At 38.4% G+C, this 25,760-nt stretch overlaps 1 protein-coding gene across 4 annotated transcripts in view; it reads left to right on the forward strand.

The window, feature by feature from the left end:
• Positions 1 to 25,760, forward strand: part of LOC132911214 (POU domain, class 6, transcription factor 1) — a 211,163-nt gene that overhangs the window by 171,878 nt on the left and 13,525 nt on the right. For 3 of the 4 annotated variants that reach the window (XM_060967658.1, XM_060967660.1, XM_060967662.1), the window contains 8 exons: positions 13,192 to 13,369; positions 13,907 to 14,065; positions 14,566 to 14,757; positions 18,476 to 18,649; positions 19,189 to 19,442; positions 20,495 to 20,708; positions 23,977 to 24,157; positions 25,193 to 25,249. In XM_060967658.1, the coding sequence (XP_060823641.1) occupies positions 13,192 to 13,369; positions 13,907 to 14,065; positions 14,566 to 14,757; positions 18,476 to 18,649; positions 19,189 to 19,442; positions 20,495 to 20,708; positions 23,977 to 24,157; positions 25,193 to 25,249 (1,409 nt within the window). The remainder of the gene's footprint in view (positions 1 to 13,191; positions 13,370 to 13,906; positions 14,066 to 14,565; positions 14,758 to 18,475; positions 18,650 to 19,188; positions 19,443 to 20,494; positions 20,709 to 23,976; positions 24,158 to 25,192; positions 25,250 to 25,760) is intronic. The other variant, XM_060967661.1, reaches the window with a different exon arrangement.

Below are 25,760 nucleotides of genomic sequence, written 5' to 3' on the forward strand. Positions count from 1 at the left end.
TTTGTACATAAATTTTCTTTATCGCTTGATGTTTAGAATCATACTATAAATGTGGCACAATTTTTCAACACCCTATATATTACCACCTAGTAACATCATTCACCGTGACGATTTTCATGCGCGATAACTGGAAATTAAAGTTTAATACACAGAACGGTGGAGGAGGATGAACTTGGAAAAAAAGGAAAAAGAAGAAAAGAAGCGATCGTCTTATCGTCTTGCCTCGGTTTAAAATATTCATAAATTCCCGCGTTAATGACGCCGGTTTTATAATCATTTTAATAGAATCGTATTACTCGTGCCTAAGGTTGACATAAAGTTCGCTTCGCGATTTCCATACTGCCTCCCAGGGAACGGTATTGTCCTCGCTGAATTTTACGAATTGTAATTAAAGTAAGGTTGTAATTGCCGCAGAGAAAGGAGAGAGAATGTCTGTTTACGAATGTGGCGTTCGATTTTGCGAAATTGCAAAATATATCGTCGCGAGCAACCTCGAACTATGAGTTTGATAATCATAAAATTCTGGTGATCTATTTTATTATTAGAGAACATAAATTTAAATGCTAAAATTGTATTTAAATGATTGTCTGCATCTACTGGAGGAGTGACACGTGTAGACAGAATTTTTCCGGAAATTGGTTTGGAATAAAAAGTTGGCAATCATATGGCAATTTCTTTTCTTTTACAGTTTAAATAATAGATGTGTCATTTTTCGAGCGAATAAAAGAATAAAAGAAACCAATTTCTAAATTCACTACGCTATCTCTATATGATCAAACTCAGAACCGTTTACTTAGAACGTTTTAAGAATATCGATCGTCATGAGATTAGTTATAACATACTTTTTAATACATTTTTTAAAATACTTTGTGAACTTATCATCTATTTTGTCCTAATTGATCACGATTCCCTTTTCAACTGTCATATCAAAAATTACATCAAAATCAGGAAATTGACAAAAATTATTTATTATTGTCTTCTTATATAGTTTTCATACATTAAGACGAAGAAAGATTTTGGAACTTTTATCTTTACTTCGCGACATCGTAAAATCGAATATCGCATTTAGCATCTTTTAGTATACCTTCTTTTCGTAAATATATGTACCCTTATATGTATAATGTTATGCACGCACTGCATGTCCTTTTAAAATATTTTACGCCATTCATAAAACTTTACATTGCATATTATTAGTACTTCAATGGTATATACATTCACCCTACCAATTCACCAAGAAAAAATGTACTAATCTATTACAAAAACATAATAAAATATACAATGATCAAATTAATTAGTACGTGAATACGTAGGGTAATAAATAAAAGGATATTTTTTATAGCCATTTTAGAAATCTAAAAACAATAAGAAAAGAGTACTGAAATCAAAAATATTAAAAGAGTGCAAAAGATAAAATGATCGAGAATTTAATAAAATTCATTAAAAGGTTACCCCGGAAGGTCGGGGATAAAAAGTAATTAAAGCGTTGAAAGAGGTGGTAGAAAACCAGTCAAAAAGTGCAGGCTGGAATTTGAAATTTCCAAGTTGGAGGTACACGGTAGATTGACACATTGAAACGTGACGAGGGTGACACAGTTGCCTAAGCCTGATGCACCGAATGGGCTGTATTAAAATGCAGTGGCGTGTGGTAAGGGTAGATTTTTCGGGGTTCGCGTGTGTTACAAGAGTAAGACGCGAGCCGCGGATGCTCGAGACACAAGCCACCGTCGGTCGTTATACACTCAACATTCTGCAATCTACCCTTTCTATCGGCCCTAATTTATGTTGAGTAAGGTAGCAGCAGTAACCCACCCTCGACTTGCTTCGCCTAGGAAGCCTCGGTAATGTTTCAAGTGGCTTGTCTGTTGTTAATTTAACCCGGTGGAGGCCTTGATGGGGGTCTGTCTACCCGCTGCCATGCTCTGCTCGTTGCGATAAATCGGTCATTATCCCGATACCTGGTTGTACCTCCACCAAAAGAGAGAAGACTGCCCCTCTTAACCTTCGTCTTATTTTTCTTTTCTTTTCCTCTTTTTTTTCCTTTTTGATTTGTAGTTGATACAGGGTATAAAGGGGGTGGAACTTTGGGTTTTCGCAGCAGAGTGTTCGTTTTCTCGGGGTTACGCGATTACCATAACCGGATCGGACGTTGCTGATAAGCGACAATTCTGGCCAGATAGCGGTGCAGATTAGGGGGAATTCTCGAGTGAAAATTACGGATTCTCGGTGGTCCCGTGGTATCCAGTTTTCGGGACGTTTCGCGTTGATAATGTTCCACTATCTTCGAATAAATTTCGTTACTATCTGTATCTTTTTTCAATATTCCGATACTTGTACTATTGTTCTCTCCAATGCTTTTTCTATTCTTTCTTTTTATCTAACTGTGTGATATTATAGCAATATACTCTGTATTCCTTAATCATATTTGTTTTGGCTTCTAAGAGATAGTAGTTACTTGTTACGTATATTTTCTGGTAATTTTCTGACATAGAAGAATCGAGACTGTTCAACAGGAAATCTGTACTTGTTTGAAGTGAATGTTATCCTAATACAATTCACGTCTCTCTTAAGTTATGCATGAAGTTCTCTACTATCTTCCGAGATATTTTGGAGACATTATTCTTTTCATAAATGAAAAGAATCCGTAATTACAATTTTGCATGAAAAAGAAGATTTAGAAAGTTGTATTTAACAATTTCAAACTATAATTTATTTATTTCAAAAGTAAATGACAAGATATTCAAACAAATTCATTGCAACTAATCAGTAGAAATTACCAAACTTATGTTTACGTCTTAACTGTATACTTTCTCAATGTGTACAACGTTAACAGAATTCCATATCTGTAATGCCTGTAATATAGCGAATTCCTTAAAATGAAAGTACTCCTCTCAAAAAATCTATAGAAAATTTCTTGCCCCTTCTAATCGAAAGTAGTGACACAATGATTTCACCCCTCGATCTAGACCATCGACATCGTAATTTTCAGCGGAGCAAATCGCGCGTTGCGCTGGTGAACACAACGCTCGTAAACATATACGGAGGAGGGCGAACCCTTTTCCGCGTATCCTGTGCACCCTTTCGCGCCGGGCCAGGCCGACTCGGCTGGAACATTAATATCGCGAAATGAAGCTCATTTGCATATAAATAAGGCGGTGGTGGGGCATGGTGGCGCGGCGAGGGAGAGAAACCAGGATGAACCACCCTTTCCCTCCTTCTACCCCTCTCTTCCCTCCTTCCCGTAGCCTCCTCTGTCTCTGTCGATCTCACTTTCTCTTACGAGAAACCCCACCCTGGACTAATTACACTTACAGACAAAGCAGCCTTGTGCCGAGGGTTCGGTCGATTCTCCCTCTTTCTTTCTCTCGTTTGTCCATCTTCCTCCAGCTCTCTCCGTCTCTGGTTAGCCCCTTTTCATCCCCGTCCTTCTCACACGTGTTCCCTCTTCTCCCTCTTTCTCTCTGTCCTCCTCATCCCAACTGCCCGATAACAACGATTCGCAATGACCACGTGATAATTGCAACCCCCGTGGAGCACGTCCCCGTTAGGATACCCCGGTCGTCGAGGAAATTCATCGTTTCCTCGCACCGCTTCGCTCTGGATGGCCACGGATAATCCTTAATCCCGATCAATGGAGTACTTGTGACGTGGTACGCGGTGAGTTAAAAGTGTCTTGGTGGGTCTGTTACGTCGTGATACGGACTTTGTTAATGGGCTTTTCTTCTCGTTTCTTCTTCTTTTTTTTTTTTTTTTTGTTCTTCCACCACTCTTCCTTTCTTTTTGCCCCTTAGTGGTAAGGTTTCTAATGAGGCGCGCGGTTTATTTGCTTATTCTTCTGTTCCGTATTCGTTGTATCTTCGCCATTGAATTTCTGTACGTTCAGAGGGATGGGGATGGATAGATAGGTTACGAAATTTGTTTTTGTAAGCTATGTTGCTTATGTAGTAGCTTACGAAATAATTTTTGTCTTTTCTCTTGTATATTTTAATGAATCCATAAAAGAATCCATCTAGATTTCTTTAAAATTAATATTTTAATTTTCTACACTTATTTTATAATTGTTACAATCCCACACTGATCATCGTTTCGATTTCTTCAGAGTTATCTGAAACCAAGATCAAGATTCTGCTTTGCTAATATACATGTTATTCTAATACCTCACTTAAAGCTATCACAATCCTGCAACAACCATTCTTAATTATTCCTACCTCCGGCACTCGTCACAACGTTAAACAACAAGAATCCTTTCAGTAACCCCAAGTCGAGCAAACTGGAGGCTCGTGCACGATATCCGAGCGGAAAGCAGTAATCCCCGCATGTAACGAGCAGGGCTAGCTCGCGAAAGCCTTTTAGAGCAAAAAAAAACATCGCAACAAACGACGAAGAAAAAGAGCCGCGAAACGAGAAAAAGAGGTAGACAAAAGGGAGAATCGATCGTAACGAAAGATTGGCGAGAATATAAGCGTACGTGGGAAAGCCTGTGCCGCGAGGGCCGTTGTATAGAGAAAGAAACATAAAAACGCGTATTACCGATTCCGGAATACGGCCATTAGTCTGAAGTCAGCGCGGCTATCGTTTATTAAGCGCAAACAGATATTAATGTATTTTTACACGCCGTGCCGCCGTTTTCGTTGCGCCGACGCCACGAACCGCCGCCGCCGCCGCCACCGCGGACGCCGACGCCACCGACGCTGCCAGGCACCGCTGGCGCGGTCCGCGGGGTCGAAGCCAAATCCAATTACTTTTATTCGGGCGAAATGAGTGCAGCTAAGTCATTAATACTAATCAATGGCGCTGGGACCTGATCTCCCGTTCTCTTTCTCTCCCACGCACACGCTCCCACCCTTTCCATACGATCTTTCTCTCGTACTCTTTCTCTATCACATCCCCCTATGTCTCTGTGTATGCGTTACCGGTCGCTCGCGCGTTCCACACGAATTACCCATAACTCAAATGCCTCGAAATGACTTTATTGCAAAAAACTTGCGCTTTTGCGCGGCCGCGAGCCGCTTCTCTCGTCGTATCCGCATTGTTAAAGGCTCCCGTGCCGATAAGTAATGTTTATTGTTGCATTTCCAACGACCGTGTATCCCAATCCTGTGCCACCCTCTTTTTTCCACCCCACCACTGAACCAGCTCGCAACGCCGCCCTTTTTCTGCTCGCATTTTTTTTTTGCACCACGTTACTCTGTATATATGTGTGACTGTTCGATACATATATGCATGTATGGATAGACACACGCGTGTCCACGTACACCCCCGTCCACCCTCTGATCCGATCTGGGTGGTGGTCCCTCTCTTCCCGTCTCTATACTTCTCTCTCTCTCTGTCTGTCGAGCGGAGAACGCTGCAGCACGGTTTTTCGCATTAGCGAGATGGCCCGTGAGGGCCGGCTAACGATTTTTTACTGCTCGAACCGACCAACGAACGATCCTTCCCGCGAAATTTAAAGCGTTATTATTTCGTTCGGTCGGGCATTGTCGCTGATGGTCGCTGTTCCGATTGCTCTGGACGCCGGTGCGCGCGTCACAGGAATGAGAGAGGGAGAGGCGAGGGTGGCTCGTGTAAATCGGGCTGCTTTCCAGCCGTTTCGAAGGTGTGAAAGGTCGCGGATTAGTTTCTTTGTATCGGGGAATGGGACTTTTTTGTCGAACCGTCCCGAGAATTTATGTCTCGCCGTGGATCCTCGGCCATGCCGACGAGAATGTTTCCTCTGCCCCCTAGGTTCGATTTATTGGAGTTGCAATAACTCGAAAATTTCAGTTTATTTTACCGGCGGGGCCTCCAACTTTCATGCTCCTACCCTAGCTGCATGGGGGACGCGTTGCTCTCCAGAAATTTGTATTTGTAACCCTCGTGTGTTTTAGCATTGTTCCAAGCTTGCTACTGACGTTTTTAAATCTCCCGGAAATTAGAGTTTCCTGTCGAAAATTTTTGTGGAAAATCAGCCTGTGAGGTTTTACAATTTGTAGGATTTTTGGTCCTTTGTGAAAACTTTGAAATCTGGAACTTTGTGGAAAATTTGAATTCTTTGAAGCAAATTTTTGTGGTCAACTTATCAATGAAGTTTGTAGTAAAATTGGAAGGTTTTCCAAAGTATTTGAAGGTTTTCTGAATATCCTATCAGTGAAGTTTTACTACATTGTAAAAAAGTTGGCTAGCTTTCCGAAGCAAATTTTTGTTGTTAACTTACTCACCACCGAAGTTTCGGAACTTTGTAAAAACTTGGAAACTTGTGCGAAATAAATTTCTCTGAACCAAATTTCCGTAATATATAACATTACAATATCCAAAACTTCGTAAAAAGTTGATCAATTTTCTGAAGCAAGTTTTCATGCAAGCATAACACGCACCCGATACAAATTAATATCCAATTTTATTCTCTTTATACCGCTACTACTCTTAAAAATTAATAATTATTTTATATTACCTTGGAAATCCTCTTCGTATTTTAATTTTACATTTCTCTTTAACGAAATCTGATAATGGTAGATACACAAACCCCGGCGGGAAGGGAATGGCCAGGTCTATAATAATAATTGAAGTTGATGCAATTGTGGATATTTGGTAAATCCATTTTCGGAATGCGGAGAACTTTTTTGTCCTGGTAATATTTATATATTTAGGACACTCGAAATTCGAGGAGTTTACTCAGAGGTAATTAGAACGGAGAGGACAAACTTGTTAACGGAATTGGGAAACGGCTACCAATATACGGGAATGAATGGACAACAATTAGAAACAGTAACGAAGTCAGTGAGAAGTAGTTATGAATTATGCACACGAGAAGTCGGCTGTCGCTTCAAGAATTTTTCCAAATGATTTGTTTGTTGTTCCAAACAGTCAAGTGCGTGTTACATTAATTCCCGGCGGCGCGGTTAAAATATTTGTTAAATAATTGGCAGAGTAAAATATATCTATTCTTCGCGAAGAAAAACATGACAACATTTTAAATGCATTCTTCCGATCACATTTAACCAACATTTTATTTTCCTAACGCTGAAAAATACTTCAAGTTTGAAGAAAATAGAAGAGAATTATTGTTGGTATGCATGACCTTCCGTTTCAATTTCATGTTAATCATCTTACGATATTGCAAATCTTTACTTACTAAAATAATGAGCAAGATTGAAATATAAATATTCTTGTATCTCCTTAAACTTACACCTCCGCTTAAAACTTTTACTATAATTATTCAGTACATTTGTTTCAAGACTCGATAAAATTAAACAATTATTAATAGGAATACCATTTAATTTGGCTATCAGTTTTATTGAAAAAGGTATGCATAATTTAAAGTTTATAATATGCATAAAAAATTCAGTCTTATTAAAAATAAATGCTAGTGCAGGATTTTTAAGTGTATTCAGAAATAAATCTGGTTTCTAGTGTACGTATTAGAGAAATTACAGAAATTTCTCAATAGGTCGTGAATAATTAAGAAGCGTGTTTAACACGGGGTTGAGATAATCTAACTTATCAGTTAAGGTTTGAACAAACCGCAGTGTCGTAGATACATTGGTTAAAATTCATTTCATGCATACTAAAATTTTTCCTTTCGTTGTATAAATTTACATTTAAATGCAAAGCGACCGCGTACCTATGTTTACATGAATTTTCTTCTTACTTCAAGTACCTGTGCATACTCTCGATCCGCATCCCCTATAATCAGCATGCTTATTACCCAAACAAGATCACGCGTGATTTAAAAAGGTATGTACGTAGAAGATCACTCTTTCGCTATAAGAAATACTTATATCTCCACAATACGATCGATATTTATCCCCAACATTTAGGAAAAAATTAAATATAATAACATATTGATCAAAGCATGCAGGAGGGATTTATATTTCTCATAGTAAAACCGTTGAAGAAATTATAAAGACTTGGATGCATGAAGAAAAGCAGCAACGTTTGTGTGCTTCTGTCGAGCAAGGGGGGTCGATCGGCTGATTAATTTATGCGAAATGTCTAAACCCCGTAAACATACGTTTCTACGGCTTACTATATATCGGAGTGCACTTTTACAAGCAAAATGGCCGGGCCTGTACATTCAACTAATCCCCCTCGCCTCGTCCATTTAATATGGGGGTGGCCATAGCCGTTTACGAATTTGCGTACAAAAAAAATTGAACTACCGCCGTTGCTCCTGCGCCTCCTATTTTCGTTCGTTACCTATCGACCGGGCTTTATCTATTTTTTATGCAATGAAATGCCCCGATACCAATGGCGATGCGGCCGCGAGCGCCGCTCTCCATTGTACGACTTTGACGAAAATTCGAAATTACAGCACCACGGAAAAGGGATATTCACCCCTTTTATATAGAAAAATGGCAGCGAGAGCATTCGAATCGTTTGATAACTTCCACCATTCGCGGGATTCCGGATCGTTATATATTTCTTTTTTTCGCCTAATCCTGTCACTTGTACCAGTGAGAATCTTCATTCCCCGATTTCATGTTTAAAACTTTGATCGTCTAAAAGACTGTATCATCATTCAGGTAACTGGCCACACGAACTGAAGACAAACGAATTTTAAACCTCTAAAATGATCCGTGTATTGAAATCCTCTGACTTAAAATTCCCTCGCAAAATAATTTTATCACTGGTTGAAAATCGCCGTAAACGTCGTCTGTCTGATATCTAGTCATGTTTATCTGGTTGACCGTGAGTCCAAGAGAGAAGCTTCGGTCGAATTTATTCATGGATCGTGTCACCCCGGGGAGAGAGTCCTTTTTCGCGAATTAGCCGGGTGTCGAAGCTCTAACACGCTTAATCTGTATCCAACTATGGCGATACACGTTCCGGCATATTTCCATGCCATTATGCAAAGAGGCCGCGCGCCGGGTAACATTACTTTGTACAACCACCAACCATCGACACACGATGAAAGAGAGAAGAAACGAGGGTGGAAAGCATCGGGGCTCGTGCGTACTCCATCGATTTATTATAATTTAGATTGTCTTTCTAAGAAGCCGACTATACGTGCGATGTACATATATATACACAGGACGCGCCTTAATGCGCTGCCGTTCGTTAATTATTCCTCCGGCATCCCGTAAATATGCATGAATTATATATCGCACGGCACGAACGAGCCGGGGATACGGGGACGAATGATTAATACACGCCAGTTTCTCTCTTTTCTTTACCTTTTTGCTCCCTTTACCCCGTTCAACCCTCGTTCGATTCATATTTCTCGAGAGAGAATAGGCAAATATTGCTGAGTGATAGATTTGAAGGTTCTATCGAAATTGATATTCTTTGGAGCTAAGTTGGACGTTGAATCCTCAACCACGAGTGATTTTCATATTTTTCTGTTCAGAGTTGACAAAATTTATATCTTGTCCTGGTTAATCATTAGGAGAGTCTTAATGCAATAATAAAAAAAAAGAAAAAAAAAAGGAACATGACGTAATAATAGCGATAGCCCGCCGGAATTAACAGAATAAATAGATATACTTAGTGATGGAATAAACAAATGGATTAAATTTCTGTAGATAGAGTTTCCCAAAACTCCACACTTTTTCCCGTAATGAATAGTTGTAATGTAGTTGTCTCACAAAGTAAAATAAGGAGAAGTGTATCCTGAACGCGGAATGTGTCAAAGACACGAATAAAGAACACGAAGATAAAGTTACCAGTCGTTAGTGCAAAGTGTCGCCTGTAATATATCGTATTGGTAATATGTTAGGATGAAAACAGAGGCGAATGCACAGGTAATGCAAAATCCGGTAGGGAATAATTGCAACAAATTCCAATCTTCACCCTTCGCGCATTGAAACGTGGGTATTCGCGAGATTGTACATTCGCCGGTGGTATTTTAAGAAAATTGACAATCCGTACCGAGCCTTTGTGCAGCTTTGTAATCGTACAGGGGCAGCGGTATAAAAAATATTCACCGGCTTGATTGCCAATATATCGTTGTACGGCGCTGATTGAACCAACCCCCAGTGGTGGTAGTGCCTATATCGTGTCTCGTCGGCTTGTTAATTTGGAATATCGTCAGGTGCACAATAGAAAAATTTCGCAACGCGAATTATTTATGTTTATATAATATCTCGTCGATTTGTAATACACGTACACGTGTACTCACACAGAGAATGAGAAAACGGGAGTGTGTGTTGCAATGTGCAATTTTTCTACGTTGTTGGTCGTTTTCTGTTTCCTACATTCTCTCTCTCTCTCTCTCTCTCTCTCCCTTTCTCTCTCTCTCACTCACTCATTCACCCACTCATTCGCTCACTCACTCACATACTTTCTCTTTCTGTTGGACACGTGCGCGAAAATCGTATTATCGCGGGAGAATTTCGTTAACGAGCTTCATTTCGCGAAAGAATCGTCGCGCTCACAAAGAATCGTTGCTGGATACATCGCGGGAAATATTATAAACTCGCGAGTTCGATTCGAGAAATCGGCAAACCTTTGTCACGTTTCGCACGTTCAACACATGGGACACAAAGTGTATATCGGACGAACGGTCGACTTCGTCTCGCTGATTTTTCTCTTCGTCGATGATTCGTCGCCCGCGTACGGGTTTCATTGTTCCCTTTTTTTTTCACCGCCAGCCCTGCCTCCAACCCCCTTATACCCTATCGAACGGCGTGTATGTCTACCACCATTATTTCGTAGCGAAGCATTTTAACGTCGGCCAGTTGGACCGTGAATGATTATTAATCAATTTTCAGCGTTAAACGTGCCGCCGCAATAAAAAGCGTGGTACGTTAACGAACCACGCGCGTATAATTGAGCATTTTGGCGAGAATGATTGCGAGCCCGTGCTAAAACCTTTGCGTACCCGTTCGATTGATTTCGGCTAGCAAGGAGAGAAAAAAAAATCAGACACGGTGCAAAGGGATGATGAAAAGGTAAAATGAACGACTTGCCTGTCCTCGATTTTTTAGCTTTTAGTTTTTTAATGGCTGGAAAGCCACGTCACCATACGACGGTCATGTATGCAATAGATTACAATGTCGGATTAATGTTTGGCAATAATTTTCTTTGGGGCTGGAAATTTAATTGATCAGTAAGAAAATTTCTAAATCTTTTTTTTTATTTATTATAAATATATATTGTATACAATTTATAATATATATCATGTTTAAATGTAATTACAATACAAGGTCATTTTACTCGAGTCTCCAATGAAAAAGCCTTTGAAATTTCCTAAATATATGAATTAGTTATTTTTCTAGGTCTAAATTATATCATGTGTATCTTTTTAACCCTACTGTGATCTTCTAATTTTTATGCCCGAATCTCACTCATACCTCAACAAACAAAAAACCTTAATGTTTTGAAAATATCCTCTTTATATTTTCTATAAATTCATGAAATACTTTAGCAATAGAGAAACATGGGATTTGTTTTTGCACTGTGTTATTCCGCAATTGCATTTTGCCAATACACAATATTTTTCTCTAAAACTAATTAAACACAAAAATGTCAATCACTGTTCAATCGAAAACTTCAATTTCAATAATTAAAATTAGGTGCATTTACTTTTTCTATATTGACGGTAAACGATAAAAAATTGATGTGAAAGGAAAAAATAAAAGTATGCATCATATTCTTGCATTCGAAAGTTGCTCCTAGTATGTCAAGCTGCTTACGCAACAGGAATTAATTATATCAGCAGAATGCGGGGGGATCGATAATTTAAAAAGTTGGACGTATTCCTGGATACTCGGCGAGCGTCATCGAAAGTTGGGACGTTTATCGAATCCCCTTGGGGTAGGTTGGGTCCGGCGATCGCGTCCACGTTGTCCTTAAACAGGTAGAAAGTTGAAAGTTTGTCGGGGCTTACCTGACCTTCGTGAAATAATCAGACACAGTATCAAGCAAACTCTCTTCAAATAACGTTGCTACTTCAACCCCTCTCCAAGTTTTATCGGCACGATAATTGTGCTGCTGGTTTAAGTTCAATCTCCTTACTACGTACCATTAGAAATTATAATCGTAAAGCAGCTAGCGAGCTATTGAATTGAATGCCATTGAAATACTTCTCATTCTACTTCTAACTCTTTAACATTAAGACTTGCAGAATAATTAATATGACGAAATCATGGTTTTGATAACAATTTTATATATTTATTACGACGCACTGTTTTTTTTTTTTTTTTTTTTTTTTTTTATTTGAATGACGTTGATAAAGTAAATAGATGAAAGCTTATTTTTTCCTCTCACTATGTAATTTATCATATACCTCTCATGTTAGTTTCTTTGATACGTATTTTACAGTTTAATCAACAATATTTTTATATTTCGTTATTACATTGATGATTGTGATTCAAATCATTTCTGTCGATCCATTCGTATCTTGTTAATTCTAACGTTAACAGTTTACCCTGTCTCACAGTATCATCAGGACAGAGCATACGAATTTTTGTCATTGAACTACGATCGTTTGACAAAGAAGGTGTCTTTTCACTTGCATTACGTATATTTTCGTACGAGTACTGTTTTGTACAAGGTTCGATAATTTTAGCGCTAAATGTCTACAGTGTTCCTTCGAAGATCTCTTCATTTCAATCACCAGGGTATATTAATTTATAGTTTGAAATGAAGATTTGAAAATATGTAAAAGAGTGTTTTACGATTCGATTAAGAGGACGCATGAAGAAGTCAGAGTACGATATTAACAATATCAATTCCCTTAACGAGGGCCATTAATATTTTGGCAACATTGACAACAAAAAATTACCTGGGAAGCTTGAAAGGCGCGCAGGAAAATTTGCGATGACACATATAGTCGAAAGCACTTTGTTTCCACCGGCGGTGGTCGAATATTTTATAATTGTTATCAATACGGTACAAATGCGAAGGGGTTTCAAACGCGGCGTAATAAACGAAATAAAGTATCGCTATTTTCGCCGCTGACAGAGCGCGCTGCTCCGCAGTTGGACTTTTCGGCTGTGTTTCCACCGGTACCTCTTCAATCGTAATTAATATTTTTTCCCGGCGGCTACTTTTTTCTGGCTTTCGATAAATTTGACAAAAAAAAAAAAAAAAAAAAAAAAAAGGAAAAGAATTGGAAACAAAGCCTCATTTTATGATACAGCGTCCCATTTCTTTCATTTTATTTCTATGTCCGCTCCCAACCATCGAAGCGTAGAGTTTAATAGAGTATGATTAACATAAGCTGTAATTATGTAAATCTTCGTAACTTACCATTTGAACGCACGTTTGTTACAGGACAGCGACAGGAGTAGCGTTGGCAGCCCTGAACCGGTGGCGGCCGCGACCGGCTCGCTCCATGAGCATCAGATGATGATAGATGAGATGAAGAACTCGCGGAAGAATAGTCCATCGCCTGAAAATCTGCATCAGGCGAAACGTGCGGCCGTGGCGCAAGCTCATCTTAATGGGACGAGTAAGTCAGGATCTGATTTATTAATTGAACAAAATAATCGTGTCTTTCTATCATACTTAACGCTGAAATTATCAAGTATATCTAAATAATGGATATCAGATTTCTTATTTTTATTTTACACAGAACACAAAATAAGTTCTTCATCGAAACTAACTGCTTTATTTACAGTTATACCAGATTTTGACTGATATGGTTTATAAATAGAAGTAACGATAGATAGCCAGATTGGGTAAACTAAACAGACTGCGGTTAGTTGAGTGCATGCGTACTCAACGAATATTCAAACTCCAGATTCTCGAAAACGTAGCGTCATATAGAAACATTTTATTCTATATGTTTGACTTATCTTTATATGAGCAATCCCCTCCTTCCCCATTGTACCACGATTTTGGAAATATTCCGCATATATATATTTATGAAAATACTCAAACATTTGTAAACAACTTTTATAAGTATATTATATTTATATTATACGAGACATTTTCAATTAAACAGAATGAATTTACTATATTCATAATGTTTTTATTGTCCTATCAGTGGCAGGTATGGTGACCCTACAGAATCTTCAGAATCTAGCGAATCTACAAAACCTACCGCAAGTCGCGTCGCTAGCTGCGGGTCTCCAGGGAATGACAGCGGGATTGACTAACAATCAGCTCATCAACACGCCCCTGAATCTCACTGTCAGCTCCTCCGGTAGGAATACAATCAGACATTGCATGGTTTGACAAACTGACATACAGAAAAACTTGACACTCTTTTACAATTGCTTCAATTATTCAAATGACTTCCTCACAAATTGTTTTAGCACATTGTAAGTTTTCTCGCCATACTCTTCATAGAAGTAACATTCCCTCTCACTAAAGAGATCGTTCTTTATTTTTCTAATACTTATATCATTTACCATCTCAACTGTTCAATTGTAGAATTTTTGTCGTGAAGTTTATATTTATTTAACCATGCTATTCTCCTCGACTATATTTATATTATTTACATTATTAAAATGTAGGTAGTTTTTTAAATATTTATGTTTTGTTGTACTTGAAGAGATACAAACCTGAAAATGGATTTTAATTTCTCAAAACACACCATCCAGTAGTGAAACAATTTAGTATTCTTAACAATATATTATAAGAGGCGGGCTAACTAATTAAATCGTCAGATTTTCCTTTCACCCAATGAATTTTCATGTTCAGGTGGCACAGTACCAACAGCCTCGAACACGACAGCTGCCCCTCATCTTCTGCCACCGAGTTCGACGCCAATGGCGACATTACCTCAGCTATTATCTCAGCCGCAACCGGTCGCGATGCCTCAATTCATCCTAACGTCCGGTCAATTGGTTCAAGGCATTCAAGGGGCTCAGCTTCTTATCCCTACGTCGCAAGGTAAGCCTTCCGTTTCTTATGTGTTTGCACCCTTTCAGTTCTCGAAACGAGCATTCAACGACACCCATTAGGGCCTCATTCCTGAAATTCGAAGTAAACCTCGTCCACGTTCAACGTGTCACGCAAATCTATTGTTCGTCAAACCATTTTACGATTACGATTCATAGGGAATTTATTATAAAGGAAATAGATGCCTAGAATGAATAGTACTAGCTTGGAATAATAAGAAGATTCAGTATTTGACTAGAAGTATATTTCACTTTATTGTCAAATATTTTGAAATTTGGAATATTTTTTGGATAAACTTTTATCATAAATGTGTAGAATACTTCGGGATTTGGAATATACATTAGAATATTAGAAATTGATGGGGAAGGAGTTATAGAATTTTGTTTTGAAGACCTTCCTCTAAGATGTTCTTTACAAACACTTAGATATTGAAAATCCAAATGATCTAAATTAGAAGTTAGCAACTGATGGTTAATGACCAATTTTACGTATCATATTTAATTGTCAAAAGCCATCTGCGAAATATTTCGCATTTTATATGCGTTAATCGATGGCTATTAAAACTTAATAACAAGTATATAGAATTGAAAGTATCTCAACAATTTTTGACTGACTTCTAAGGAATTCTAATCACACAGTATTAATTTCAAACACTTTTCTTACATAATACACAATATTTTCTCGCAGTATACCAAATATAACATTATTCTAATATTCTTCACCCGTCACAGTGTATTCCTTTTTCCAAACTTGTAAAGCATTAGACCCTCTCAACAAGTCCAGCTGTCGAGATCCTGAAAACATTCGAGGCGGCTAATCGCAGCCTCACCTGTGAAATTTAATTAAACGGCACCCAGGAGGCAGAGCAAGAGAGTGAGACTGTCTGACAAAGGATCTGCGAGGAAAGAGGAGATGCCCTGTATCCCGTAACTATCAGTAAACCAACAAGAAATCTCCAACAATAACCCTCGCACTAAGTACCTTCAAATTTCGGGGCATAAATCAGTCCGAGTGGTCTCATCGTGAAATCTGCACGATGTGCCGGCGCATAATGTTGTGCAATCAAGATGTGCCGATGTATATATATGTATGTATATATATTATATATATGTGTGTACATATATTATATATATGTATACGTATATATACATATAATATATAATATCATATCGACTATCTCTGACCAAGGCTCGGACTAAGGCTCGCCCCGTCGTCCATACTTAGTGGTCCTCGACTGGCCTGGCGAGCAGAGGGCAAACTCTGCAACTAATTTCAATGTATAATTAACGTCTCACTACCCCTTTCTAGACCCACGAATAACCACCCCTCGCCTTACTCGTGTCCGTTCCTTCCTACCCTAACCCTAATACCACTCTCTCTCTCTCCTGGCTGGACATCACAGCTCCGCGGATTCAGCCGCTATTATATCGATTGCGGTTCGCGCTAACTTCGTTTCTACCAAGTTGAGTTTCTATTCTGGCAATTGAGAGAGAGAGAGAGAGAGAGAGAAAGAGGACTGAGACCATAGGAGGAATGAAGAGGGACAGGTGGATGCAAGGGCTGGTACGAGAGGGAAGGAAATGAGACACTAGCACAAGGGAGGGTAAAGAGGGGCAACGAAAACTTTGCGAGTCTGCCTAAGTGGATTGAAGTTCGTGGATATGGACCAGTCCGTGGTAGGATGACGAGTTACGTGGTGGCAAATAATGTTTGCACTGCTTTTCGGTACAATCGATGTTAACTGGCTTGCGCTCGATTGATTCGCAATTCACGATTTGATAGAAAAAAGCATCTTGGGTTTATAACATACACTATAATATTGCGCTTCAACCTGAGGATCAGGGATTAGCAGCTCTATCGAGTCACCTGTTAATTTTAATATTCATTGGAAATTAATTCTACCAATGTTAATAATAATATTCTTCAGTTTAATACAGTTTTGAATCAAAGGATCTTTATAAATACCAATATATAGCGACGAGGAAAATAGAGAACGATTAAATATGTATTACATTGTTTAGTGACTCAGTCAATACATTAAACTTTTGTGTTAATTGTCTTTAAAATATGTTAGACGGAATCCTAAAAGAGAATCTAGGAGGAATAATTTTATAATCGGAACGCGATTGAAAGCAATAGTGATCGAACGTTCTATAATCGCCTAGCAGTAGGTCATGAGGATACAGATCATTGGCAACGCAAATAACATTGGATACTTTAGAATACTCTTTTAAGAATAAGCTCGCGAGGGGTTGTCAGATGTGTCGGCTATTTTCGTTGAGAAATTGAAGAATCTTGAAAAAGACTCGGGTCAAGAGTGTAAGTCTTGATCTGATTATAAATCGTGATTCGACCTAAGCTTAACGTACTCACGTTACAATACCTATGTTTGAATGTCAAACTATTCCTAAATCTGATTTGCTGTAATCATCGCATGTTATATTCTCCTTTTCCAAACTATGAAATACATTCCCCTTAATCAAATTCAAACGGTCTACGAAGGATCTTCATATATTAATATACATTATATTGTCTATGATGAAAAATCGTAGTCGTATTTTGTGATTACAATAAACTACCCTTAAACACTGTTTATTTCAATCGACAAATTTTCTTGTTATCAGAATATTCAATTTATCTTTGTCTCAATAGAGCAACCGACTGAGAATTTTAATATATGTATATCATAATGCGATATATGATTTTAATAAACCACATGTTGAAGTAGTTTATTGTTTCCATCAAACCATCAATTCTTTTTTAAGATATGAATTACGTTTGCTTTAATCTGATTCATATAGTCCATTAAAAATCTTAACGTACGTTAGATTATTTACAATATCGTAGACGTATTGTACATTTGTAACAAACTACTCCTGAATCTGGCTTTTGTTTCAACCACCATATCTCTCTTCTTTTTGAAACCTAAGTTCCATATTCCCTTTAACCTCGTCTTAGTCTACCAGAAAGCTTGATAACCGCAACAGTTTATACAAAACTCAAATGAGATTTTTCCTTATATTCGCGAAAGTCCATTTTTATCGTACGTAAAAGGCAAAAGAAACAAAAATGACAAACAACTGAGCAGCATACATAGTGATGACACTCGGAAATAAAAGAACGTTCTTCGGAATATTATCGTGGAATATCGCGGAACGGAACTAAACGTTAATCGGATTGTCAGTTGACCTTACCTCAGAACGCGAAACTTTTATGGCTGTTCGGAATACGGGATTTGCTTAGCTTAGCTATAGGTACCAACACGGGTACGTACTCATGATCAGTAATCATATTAAGCGCGTGTACAGAGTAATCAGATTAGCGGAGCTGGAGGTAATCCCGAAACTATTCTAAGTATGATTAGGCGTCCTTCTCGCAGCCTAGTCCAGTGCCAGTACCTGTACCCACTATTAAGATGACGATAATAGTTTGCCAACTACGCCGGTCTGCGAGGTTACCTGCCCTATGGGTTGCCTAATAATCCCTCTATGAGACTCTGATAACTTTACTACCCTTCCTGGATCAACGACGCGTGGACTACGTTCATAATGGAAATGAAGTATCTATTGATTCGAGACACGTTCATACGAGGATAGGCCACAGATAGAATTATCAAGCTAGGTTCTCTTAACTCGTTGTGGTGTCGTTGTTAACCTCGTGATGGAACCCACGGAATTAATCTTTCTTTCTCTATTTATTATTCTTGCAGGAATCGCTACACAAACTATCCTCACTATACCTGTCAGCCACGTCACGAATAATCAGATGGTGAACTTGGCGCTCAGCAACGGCCAGGTCGTGTCTACTACTCTGGCGAATCTTCAATCCATCGCTCAGCCACAGAACATGCTTAACACGCCGACCAGCAACGGTGAATTTACAGGTAAAGCCAGTTTGCAAAATTTCCTTTTCGTACAAAATACAATTATACGGTTTATCTATTGATCTGATTGCCTTTTAATTGGAAACTTTTATAGTCATGGTGTGTTAAAAGTTGATAAGGATAAAACAGTTTGAATTAGTAGATTTTGATTTTTCGAATTTAGATTTACTTCTTTGAACATCTTATGAAAGAAATGTTCTGGTGTTCCATAACAAACTACGCTACGTATTGATATTCTCCAATAATGCACCATTGTAAATTTATACAATTTTTTTCAGTAAATTTAGTACAGAAATAATTGCAAAAAAATGCAGTGAACAAAATAACGACACATTTTGTGAAAAATTCTGATTCCTTTATATTTTAACTGTTCTAATAGTTCTAATATTAAAAGGTCAAAAATAGTCTTTTCCGGTCACCGTATAAAATAAATTCTCCAAAAATGATATGAAAGTAATTATAGAAAAATTCGATGGATAAAACGAGATGACTGAAAATTAAATACGATTGGATCGTGGTTTTCTTTCTCCTCGTGACAGTTCCAACAAGTCCCAGCTTAGCATCAGGATTAGGGTTAAGTCCCGCTGCCTTGCCTCACCTTCTAAGCAACAGTTCGGCCAGCCAGCAACTTCTGAGCGCGATGCAGCCTCAGCAACTACTTCAGGCCGCGCAGGCGGCTCAGGCACAGGCTGCACAGGCGGTCCAGGTCGCTCAGGCTTCTCAGCAACCGCTTCTAACAACATCTCCTCAACACCACGGTCATCGACACAGCTCCCACATAAATCATTATACGGTGCGTCTACATATATCGTCGTTTGCTGAATAATTTATGCCTTTTCCACGCGCGTTACAATCATTCTCACGGGAATACTTCGAAAAATGATCAATTCCCGCGGCTTTATGAAATAAAGCAATTTCGTCATTTTCCACTGTAATTGGATTATTGCCTGGCCATCGACAACGAAATCCTATTAATAGATCCCGTTTGATAATTTAATCATCGAGGCATACATATTTACTGAAACGTTTCCACCGAAGAAACTTCGTGTTCGATATAGCTGATTAAGAATTCAGCGAAACGTGTCTGACAGATTTTACTTTATTCTCAAGACTCGGCGAAAAATCTTGCTCTATAGTTTAACATAACAGAGCCGCGTCGCTTTTAAATAACTTTTTTCAAATTAATCATCTTGACGGATTATTCGCGAGATTTAAAAGCTATTTCACGTTGTGTAAGGTTAACATCGTAATAGACGTGCTACGCACGGTCATTCTCTTTCATCTCCTTTTATTCTCCTTGGTAAACCAGGGGGAACACGATCAATCCGAGCAACATTTCGCTTGTTTGCTACAATTATCATCTGCGAAAGGACCAGCGGAGCGAAACCGGAATACCTTTTCCGCTGCAGGAATTTTGATTTATCCCGGTTTCGTCAATAACTAACGTCACTCCTGGTCTTCTAACGAATGATCCCGCTACCGGAAAGCTAACGATAGACAAACGAGTCAATTCGCGGATCGATATACGAGCGAAACTGTGGGTGAAGGTGAAAAGGGCTTAAAAACATCGCAAGATCAACGGAGCAGCGCAGAATAGTTCCTCGATAGCGAGCGATCTCGTTAAGAAAGTATTTCAGTATTTCAGGCGGCGTTTCTTCCACTAATTAGTCTGTAAAGTGTCTTGAATTCAAGAGATAGAGTGAGATAGAATACGATAAAAAAAGGATAGGACGAGGTCTCATTATTAAGTGCATAATTGGCGTGAAAGAGAATCATGAAGCATTGTCGTTGATACTGGTTGAGCTACTAATCCGTTACTACCAATCCCCTTGTGTCCCCTCACAGCCGACGGAGAAGCATCATAGAGAGAGACCCGAGCAATCGTCGCCTTTGAACGAGTCTGTGGTATCCGCAGCCTCGGCTCTGAACAGACTGGCGGCTAGCAATGGGGAAATTACGATCACGACCACGCACGGACCCAGCGGAGCCGGGGTGAAGCCCTCGCCGAGCAGCATGCACAACGCCAAAAAAGAAGAGGAGGATCTCAATGATTCACCTAGTAAGATCGAAGTTCTCATTTCATTTTCTTTTCTTAATGCTATATGTTCAATTTTCGAAATTTCCTGATAAGAGTTAGGGAAGAAAGGAATGTCTTCAGGTGTTCAGATTGAAATTATTAGGATAGGTAGTAAGATAGTAAGAGTCTTTAGGTGATTTAGATAGGTTAAGCAATTTAGGAAGTTGGAGAAATTGTATAGAGAATTTATGTGACTAACGTTGATTGGTAGATTGTGCATGTTTATGCATTTATGGGAAGCTTAAGGGTGCAAAATTTTATAAAATGTACATAATATGTAAAATACATAAAGTTAAATACACATTGTAATATATTCATAGTAGATGGAATCAATCTTCATATATTCATTCCACTTTTTTAGTTCACACACAAAATTATGAAATTCTATACCCATCCACAGTCAACTATATTTGTGGGTGGAAAGAGATCATTTATAGGGGCTAAAACAATTTTCTGCTAACAATTTCTCTTTTTAGATATATTCATAAGAATATGAATTTGCTCAGACTTCCTTAATGTGTTAATTATCTCACGAATCATATTTAGACAAGGAAAAGACAAAGGAATTTAGACAAGAAAAGAATATTTTCATTTTATGTATGAGAAAATAGAGGTTACTAATTGTAAGATGAGAAGATGTAAAATGTTTGATAATGTAATATTAGGAACAGAAAGGTGAAGCATTTTTTCAAAAATTTTGTCTGATCAACCATATTTGGGTATATGCATTTCAACAAGGATGTCATTGAATGATTCACCAAGCAGACTTATCTTTATTTTCTCTGATAAACATACGATATTCGATAATCAGACAAACGATAAATATCTAAACGAATATCGATCGCGTAAAAATAAATTGACGAATCATTCTTTGGCAAACCATGCAAGAATAAAAGCATAAAATTGATCGTCAGTCCGATGCAAGAACGTTTCAATCCGGCACAATCCGATGTATTACGATGCTTTATGATCTGATAATTAAGTTGATCGACGGAAGAATCATTTATTTATTAGGAAGTAAAAATGTTTTATAAATCCAACGATTCTTCCTGTCTGGTTGCCTCAAATTACGTTTCTTTCCTCCGACGATACAGCATTTAATGCACGGTCAAAGCCGATAAATAATAATGTCGGCGGCTCAAGCCGTGCCGCGAAGCTCTTAATAATCCTAATAGGATATCGTACAATGCACGGCTCATTACGGTGTATTAGATCGTTGCCTCGCTGCCTTCTGGGAAGCCATAAAGATTCTGACTACGGTGCACGTAACCTCAACAGCCGGCAGACAATAATTTTAATAATTCACAATCATTGCTTAGGTTGGCACTTCGTCATTCCGCGGGCAACGATCAGAATAATCGTTGGACGTATCGAGCCTAACGATTCTCAATTGCCGGTGCCACGTTACTTAATAAATCTGCGTCTTTGTTAACCTATCTCCGATAACCGATCCTTGAGCAACGGTTCGTAAATTTAAAAGAAGGTTAGATGCTTTGCTTATTTCAAACACGACGAATAGAGATTGATAATAGAGAGTAAATTTTGAGAGACGAATAAATTTCCACCAACACGTTATTCATTCGTGCTTTTATCATAGATATTTGATTTTTTCTGTCGTCACAGAATTAGCCTTTAAATGTTGAAAGATTTCATCTTGCAATGTCCATTGTGGGGAAATCACGTTTGGTCCACACACTAGTGTTGATAAATTTTATCGACCTATTTAATTTCTAAAAGATTCTGGAACTGAAGTTGATCAATTTGGTTTTTGATTCAATTATTTGTACTATAGCAATCGAAAACTTGTATTACAAGAAAATGTAAAAAATTTTGTTTACATATTGATTTATTTATCACAGCTATGATCACTGTGCCTGTGTGAGCTACGTAAAAGTACTCTTCAACAAAATTACTGTCCATTACAAACTTCCATCGAATTAAAATACAAAGTTACCAAGAAACATTCGACTCGACTGCAGAATGTAGCGGATTATAAATTTTTATTTCTGTACTTCATTAAAATATCAGAACGAACATAATGTATTTACAGCATTAAATGCTTTAAAAGCCTGAATGTTGGTATTTCGTTAAAAACAATATTCCCGTGTAAAGATTCGCTTTAACGATCTTTACGTTCTTCATTGATTGCGAGTATGAAGGTTACGCTTCCTTGTACGTATCGATTCTCGAAAATGCTTGTACGTTCATCGAAACTGGAGGATCGCTGACACGAGAAAGTTGAGGATCGTCGTCGATGCGTTTTTGTCCGCACGCGGAGACGAGGATCTCGCGTTCGATTGGAAATTAATGATCGCAGAAAACAGCGTGCCTCGGAAGAAGGATTTGCAGTTTATTGCTCGGCACAGAAAGCCGGCTCGAACTGGTCGAGATTGCGGGGCATGTAGGCACCACTATTGCGTGCGTATACATTCGGGGTGACAGATTTACGAGTGAAATCGGTGTAGCTGAAGCTGCTTTAACGAAGCCGCCCGATGTCATTAAGCAGACTCCCGATGGAACTTCGAAACATTCCCGCGAAATCGATCCGCAACTCCATCGAAAATTCCTCTAATCTTCTGCCAAAACACGTCCTTAATAGATCGGTATAAGTGGATTTTCTTAGCAAACAATCGAGGAAGAATTGACAGTTTTCATTCCAGAGCGAATTATATTTCCTCGAATCGATTTAGAACTCGTTGGAAAATTCCTGTAATCCTTGTCTGAGCACGTCATTCCAAGAAAAATAAATCTTGTTTCGTTGGTTAGGAATCAAGAGAGAAATGAAAATTTTTAATTCATTCGGGAATTCGATAGGAGATTGTTCTAATTCTTGATAAACCTAAAATATGTTCTTCCATAACCGCTGATTTCACGATTAGATCTTGATAGCAGAGAATCAGAAAATAGTTAAAAATCTGTATTTATGTGTGGAACATAGTTGGAAAAATATTGAACACATATCTTTCTTATTATCAATAGCTAATTCTGAAAGGATGAAAACAATTCTTAGAACTAGTGATTGAAACTATTCTTAAATTAAATATTCTTCAAATATCTGTTTCGTATTACTTATAAATCAACCAAAACCGAACATTTTTGAATAATTGACAAACTGTAGGATGAACTGTATACGGTAGTGAAATGATAATCAAATTTACGCTATAAAAGAATTCTTTGAACGTCCAAAATTCCTGATTCCGTTTAAACCTCTAAGACCACCAGACGGAAGATTTGCAAACTATAATTGCAGATCAGCCGACGATCAACGAAGCCACGAACAACGTAGTCGATGGCATCAATCTGGACGAGATCAAGGAGTTCGCAAAGGTGTTCAAGTTTCGCAGATTGTCGCTGGGTCTGACGCAGACCCAGGTAGGACAGGCCCTGAGCGTGACAGAGGGGCCAGCTTACAGCCAAAGTGCCATATGCAGGTGAGTGTACGACGAAACAGTCGCGTGTTCCCTTTGTTTTATTTTTTAATTTCTTTTTATACTCTCTTTATCTTCTTCTATGACGAATAATTTGAAACGGACGTCGCTGATGAGACACAGAAATAGAAAACGTTAATAGGTTATGATATGACAGTGTGCCAGGTCACTGGAAATGGGGAAAATATGGTGGATTTCGATAGTTCCCCGTCTGGCTGCTAACAATCTATATACATTTCTAAACTACGGTAAATCTCGATGATGTCTTCTTTCGTTTAGAAAAGTCGGGGCTAAGGGACACTTATCGTTAGTTGAAAGTTCCTCGAAACGGTCACACATCCTTTTACTCTGTCCTATGTCCAAATGAAATTGGCCACTGAGTCAGCGTACAAAATCCTGACATTCGTTATGTCACTCTCCTTTGTCTCTGTTAATCTCTCTGTTTCGTGTTTCCTACACTTTTGTTCGAATGAAAATTGAGGGAAGTGTCTATTCGTAGGAACGAGTTCGTAGAACATATCTTCCTATTTTATATTTTTGTACCTTAAAAAAGGAGTATACGTGATGAATGAAGCAACAGTATATGTGATGAAATTGGTAATCCAAAAAGTGGCCCCAAGTTACCAATTCATTTTGGACATAGTGTTTAAACGAAAGAGTTAGTTATCCCGATTTGTATTGGTTCATATCGTATACTATATTGTGTATTTGATCATGTTCGACGCTCTTCGAATACAGATTCTAAGAGAGAAAACGTCGTTGAATTTTCATGTGATCGTACTCTGTGGGAAATGTCTAATGTGTAACCTGCCACGGTGGTTCCTCAAACCTGTTACATTTACAATTATGATTTTTAAGAGATCGAGTACACTATCTTCAACCCTCAAATTTGACGAATGACATGTCTTTCCAGAATACATATAAAATTACGAAAGGAACCACAGTGGTAATGCTGGTGGCAAGTAGAAACACTGTTTCTACATCCATATAGTATTGTTATCGTAACGACTAATTTAAGCATTGGTGATTGTTCCCCAGTGCCCTGGCTACCCAGATGTACGCTGCCTCGCAGATTGCCTCTCAGCAGCAAGCTACGTACGTTCACCCCTCATGCTATTTAATTTACCTAAAAATCTAAAACTTTTTCAAATCCTCTGGAAGCATAGCAGTTATACCCAAGCATGTGAATCCGTACATTTGGTATCGTCGTGTGCATATGTTAAAAGGCGTACGAGTAGCTCGGAATGAGTGTTCTCAACGAACCAATCAAACCTTCGCAGGTTAATTTACCTTTGTTTTATATATATACATATATATATCTTTTTTTTCATTTTATTACATAAACGAAATTGATACAGGAACAAGCGTACACGCGTACTATGTTAGTACGAATTAACTTCTATCCGATTACTCTCGCCCTGATCTTTCTTCTATTTTTCTGTCCAATGTCTGTCGATCTTCTCTGTTCGACTCTCCTCGTGTTTCATTAGACGAAACGTTTAGTCGCTTTTTAACCACGTTTTAGTACCATATGGGGCATATTTGGGTATAGCTGCAAAAGCACTATCACTAATTTCTAACTCCGTTTTCTGAGGAAAGAAAGATA

Source organism: Bombus pascuorum, chromosome 10 (genome assembly GCF_905332965.1).
Source record: "Bombus pascuorum chromosome 10, iyBomPasc1.1, whole genome shotgun sequence".
In the NCBI taxonomy this organism is placed as follows: Eukaryota; Metazoa; Arthropoda; class Insecta; order Hymenoptera; family Apidae; genus Bombus; species Bombus pascuorum.